The 6,064-nt window shown below is 41.7% G+C and overlaps 1 protein-coding gene across 1 annotated transcript; it reads left to right on the top strand.

The window, feature by feature from the left end:
- Positions 1-2,435: 2,435 nt before the first annotated feature.
- On the top strand, positions 2,436-3,515 carry LOC133557091 (uncharacterized; the record flags this gene model as incomplete). Its single annotated transcript, XM_061907346.1, has 1 exon — positions 2,436-3,515. A coding segment is annotated over one exon (897 nt), but the record flags the coding sequence as incomplete, so codon positions are not given.
- Positions 3,516-6,064: the final 2,549 nt, after the last annotated feature.

Here is a 6,064-nt window from a genome sequence, read left to right as displayed (position 1 = left end):
GCCAGCGTCAACCTGCAATGAGGTGGTCCACGTCTCCAGAGATGTTAAACTCCTCCAAATCGGTGGTACTACAATTCGCATTGCTCCGAATTGCATTCGCTATATGCAGCCTTTTCTAACCGCAGCACCGAAAGGTTTAGAGGGCTCTCATTATACACTTAGACTGGTTCCCTAACTCAGGAAGGACGGAGCCAGAAAGCTGCTGCTGCTAATAAAAAAGCGAAAACTAAAAACACTTCCTTGCCGTATGTTGAAAAATGTTCCTCTTTGTTGAATGCTGCAACAATTTTAAAACAATGAAATGAACATGTAATTAAATCCCCAGCCTGTATGTCTGAATATTGTAACATTATAATGTGTTCCAGTACACTTGACATTACATTATTGATAAAACATGTCGCCTTGTTTGTATTAAAGTTTTCATATTACAAACTAAATTAAGTGATTAGACTGTGAACAGGGTCAAAGCTGAATTCATTTTGGACTTTCTGCGCTGATAAAGGAAATCAAGATTTTAACAATAATTTCGACTTTGTACAATGGAGCTACAGTTCATTTATTTACTGGAGTAACACTAATAGCATTATCCAAAGGCCATCTGGCTTAAACCAAACAACTTTTTTGCGCTAAATGAGGCATGTCCTCCTAACTTTACACATGCGCATATTGCCCGTCCGCTTAAAAGGGGTGGGGGGGTCGCACTAATATACAACGAAAACTTTAACCTTAGTCCTAACATAAATAATAAATATAAATCGTTTGAGGTGCTTACTATGAAGTCTGTCACACCGCTGCCTCTACACCTGGCTGTTATCTACCGCCCCCCAGGGCCCTATTCGGACTTTATCAATGAATTCTCAGAGTTCGTTGTTGATCTAGTGACACACGCCGATAATATAATCATAATGGGGGACTTTAATATCCATATGAATACCCCATCGGACCCACCGTGGGTAGCGCTCCAGACTGTAATTGATAGCTGTGGTCTCACACAAATAATAAATGAACCCACGCATCGCAACGGTAATACGATAGACCTAGTGCTTGTCAGGGGTATCATCGTCTCCAAAGTTACGATACTCCCGTATACTAAAGTATTGTCCGATCATTACCTTATAAAATTCGAGGTTCAGACGCATGTTCGTCAAACTAATAATAATAATAACTGCTATAGCAGCCGCAACATTAATACGGCCACAACGACAACTCTTGCTGACCTACTGCCCTCGGTTATGGCACCATTCCCAAAGTATGTGGGCTCTATTGATAACCTCACTAACAACTTTAACGACACCCTGCGCGAAACCATTGATAACATAGCACCGCTAAAGTTAAAAAAGGCTCCAAAAAAGCGCACCCCGTGGTTTACAGAAGAAACTAGAGCTCAGAAATTATTATGCAGAAAGCTGGAACGCAAATGGCGCACGACTAAACTTGAGGTGCACCATCAAGCATGGAGTGATGGTTTAATAACTTATAAACGCATGCTTACCTCAGCTAAAGCTAAATATTACTCAAATCTCATCCACCGTAATAAAAACGATCCTAAATTTTTGTTTAGTACGGTAGCATCGCTAACCCAACAAGGGACCCCTTCCAGTAGCTCAACCCACTCAGCTGATGACTTTATGCAATTCTTTAGTAAGAAAATTGAAGTCATTAGAAAGGAGATTAAAGACAATGCGTCCCAGCTACAACGGGGTTCTATTAACACTGATACGATGGTATATACGGCGGATACTGCCCTCCAAAATAGTTTCTCTCGTTTTGAGGAAATAACATTAGAGGAATTGTTACAACGTGTAAATGGAATAAAACAGACAACATGCTTACTTGACCCTCTTCCTGGGAAACTGATCAAGGAGCTCTTTGTATTATTAGGTCCATCAGTGCTAAATATTATAAACTTATCACTCTCCTCGGGCACTGTTCCCCTAGCATTCAAAAAAGCGGTTATTCATCCTCTTCTTAAAAGACCTAACCTCGATCCTGACCTCATGGTAAACTACCGACCGGTGTCTCACCTTCCCTTTATTTCAAAAATCCTCGAAAAAATTGTTGCGGAGCAGTTAAATGAACACTTAGCGTCTAACAATCTATGTGAAACCTTTCAATCCGGTTTCAGAGCAAATCACTCCACGGAGACAGCCATCGCAAAAATTACTAATGATCTATTGCTAACGATGGATTCTGATGAGTCATCTATGTTGCTGCTCCTCGATCTTAGCGCTGCTTTCGATACCGTCGATCATAATATTTTATTAGAACGTATCAAAACACGAATTGGTATGTCAGACTTAGCCCTGTCTTGGTTTAACTCTTATCTTACTGATAGGATGCAGTGTGTCTCCCATAGCAATGTGACCTCGGACTACGTTAAGGTAACGTTTGGAGTTCCCCAGGGTTCGGTCCTTGGCCCTGCACTCTTCAGCATCTACATGCTGCCGCTAGGTGACATCATACGCAAATACGGTGTTAGCTTTCACTGTTATGCTGATGACACCCAACTCTACATGCCCCTAAAGCCGACCAACACGCCGGATTGTAGTCAGCTGGAGGCGTGTCTTAATGAAATTAAACAATGGATGTCCGCTAACTTTTTGCAACTCAACGCCAAAAAAACGGAAATGCTGATTATCGGTCCTGCTAGACACCGACTTCTATTTAATAATACAACTCTAACATTTGACAACCAAACAATTAAACAAGGCGACACGGTAAAGAATCTGGGTATTATCTTCGACCCAACTCTCTCCTTTGAGGCACACATTAAAAGCGTTACTAAAACGGCCTTCTTTCATCTCCGTAATATCGCTAAAATTCGCTCCATTCTGTCCACTAAAGACGCTGAGATCATTATCCATGCGTTTGTTACGTCTCGCCTCGACTACTGTAACGTATTATTTTCGGGTCCCCCCATGTCTAGCATTAAAAGATTACAGTTGGTACAAAATGCGGCTGCTAGACTTTTGACAAGAACAAGAAAGTTTGATCACATTACGCCTGTACTGGCTCACCTGCACTGGCTTCCTGTGCACTTAAGATGTGACTTTAAGGTTTTACTACTTACGTATAAAATACTACACGGTCTAGCTCCATCCTATCTTGCCGATTGTATTGTACCATATGTCCCGGCAAGAAATCTGCGTTCAAAGGACTCCGGCTTATTAGTGATTCCCAAAGCCCAAAAAAAGTCTGCGGGCTATAGAGCGTTTTCCGTTCGGGCTCCAGTACTCTGGAATGCCCTCCCGGTAACAGTTCGAGATGCCACCTCAGTAGAAGCATTTAAGTCTCACCTTAAAACTCATTTGTATACTCTAGCCTTTAAATAGACTCCCTTTTTAGACCAGTTGATCTGCTGTTTCTTTTCTTTTTCTTCTATGTCCCACTCTCCCCTGTGGAGGGGGTCCGGTCCGATCCGGTGGCCATGTACTGCTTGCCTGTGTATCGGCTGGGGACATCTCTGCGCTGCTGATCCGCCTCCGCTTGGGATGGTTTCCTGCTGGCTCCGCTGTGAACGGGACTCTCGCTGCTGTGTTGGATCCGCTTTGGACTGGACTCTCGCGACTGTGTTGGATCCATTGTGGATTGAACTTTCACAGTATCATGTTAGACCCGCTCGACATCCATTGCTTTCCTCCTCTCTAAGGTTCTCATAGTCATTATTGTCACCGACGTCCCACTGGGTGTGAGTTTTCCTTGCCCTTATGTGGGCCTACCGAGGATGTCGTGGTGGTTTGTGCAGCCCTTTGAGACACTAGTGATTTAGGGCTATATAAGTAAACATTGATTGATTGATTGATTGATTGATCATTCCTGTTCTTGATAATTTGATTAAAGCTTCTTTTGTGACAATCTGTCACTTTATTTCTGTTAGTTTTTCGTGTTTCTGTATTTACTTCCTGTTCAGTGCTCTTACTTTGTTGTATTTCCTGTTTTATTCACGAGCACTATTGTTTTTCTCTTTTCGTTGATTGGCAGCGGTTCACACCTGCTGTCAATCAAACTACTGCCTATTTATGTTTCACTCCTCAGTGCTCGAAGATAAATCTATGTCGGAGAATTTGCTATACAAGACTGCGTCATGTTTATTTCTGTTTCTTATGAGTATTAAATTATTTTCTTACCTTCACTCAACTCTCCTGGATTCTTGCATCATCAGGGACACACAATTGCAGCCATGTGAGTTCCTAACATCTTTCCTTCCACACATACTACCTTACCTTAACCACGGTTAGTTACCTGAATGGTGTGTGTTGTTATATGGTCAGTGATCAGGTCAAGGCATACAGCAAGATGATTTAGAAGACTCCGACTGGTGTGCTCGGTAGCAAAATACATTTCAAAATACACCTGTAGAAGTGTCTTTGGTGTGGGCTCTCTCTGGGCGGATATATGTAGCTCAGGGTGAAACGAGTCTTTTATTTTTTTGTTGATCGTGGGCATCAATATTGTGGGATGTTGCTCACGGCCTCCTGCTCTCTCCTGCGTCTCTGTCTCGCCTGTCTCCTCTCCTCCTAATGGGCTCGGACGCTGCTAATAAAGGAGACTAGATAACCCGCTTCAGCTGGGGAATCCACTCACCTGTCAGCTGCCGTCCATGCAAACGCCCTTCCCACAGCAGACGCGCCGACCACGCCCCCTCCACAACACCCTTAATAAACTTGAGATAATACTGCAAGCAAATTTGAGCAAATAAGTCATGTGCATTCAGATAAAGTTAAAAAATAATAATAATTATATATATATATATATATATATGTATATATATATATATGTTCCACCGCTTATTCAGTTTTGGGGGCACTGGGGGCGCCGGTGCCTATCTCAGCTACAATCGGGAGGAAGGCGGTGTACACCCTTGACAAGTCGTCACCTCATCAGAGGGTCAACACAGATAGACAGACCACATTCACACACTACGGCCAATTTAGTGTTGCCAATCAACCTATCCCCAGGTGCATGTCTTTGGAAGTGGGAGGAAGCCGCAGTACCCGGAGGGAACCCATGCATTCACAGGGAGAACATGTAAACTCCACACAGAAAGATCCCGAGCCCGGGATTAACCCAGGACTACTCAGGACCTTCGTATTGTGAGGCAGACGCACTAACCCCTCTTCCACCGTGAAACCATATATATATACTGTATAAAAGGAAACCTGCAAAACAGGCTTGTAGCGATGGAATAGCATCTGTGTTTTTTCCTGACTTAACGTATATTCTGTATAATGGATAAACCACAGAAACCTTGATTATACATATCAGAAATCTTGACAATATATATATATATATATATATATATATATATATATATATATATATATATATATATATATCCATCCATCCATAAATATATATATATATATATATATATATATATATATATATATATATGCTTTTTCCGGAAGTAAATGTGGATCCACAGCTAAGTAAACCACGAGGCTAGGGTTGCATACGCATAAAAATAACATACAAAAATAACAAAAAAATAACAAACTGTTTATTCTTGCTCTGCGGACAACATATAAGCATCTCTGGAACGTTTGAATGTGCCATTAATAGTCTGTAGTAGGGAAGTACAGAGAAAAATAAGTGCAGTGTCATGGTGGGGCCCCAACCATCTTGGGCTATTCCTGAGTTACCGCACGTTTTTAGTTTCTGCTTAGTTTGGGGGTAATGTCGACCTGGGGACATATAGGTTGGCACACTGGAGCTTTGTAACACTATCAGAGAAAATATGAGACAAACTGAGCAAACGTTAAATACCCACACCATATTGAATGGGACTTGCCTAATTTAAGATGTCGGCCAATAATCAGAGATTGCCTGACAAACAATGTCCCCATTCACTATAGAAGAGACAAAATATGGTATTTTTTATAAACAACTGTAACATAGAAATGTGTGTCAACATTACTTTGCTGCAGACAAAATGTTTTCTACATAAAATGTTGATTAACGAAAGGAAGGCCTACATTATTTAATTGGCATAATGGGTTACAATTATGAGATGGCAACTTGTCCAGGGTGTACCCCGCCTTCCGCCCGATTGTAACTGAGATAG

The sequence above is a fragment of the Nerophis ophidion genome, linkage group LG08 (genome assembly GCF_033978795.1).
Source record: "Nerophis ophidion isolate RoL-2023_Sa linkage group LG08, RoL_Noph_v1.0, whole genome shotgun sequence".
Lineage (NCBI taxonomy): Eukaryota > Metazoa > Chordata > Actinopteri > Syngnathiformes > Syngnathidae > Nerophis > Nerophis ophidion.
This window is presented reverse-complemented; position numbering and strand designations above follow the sequence as displayed.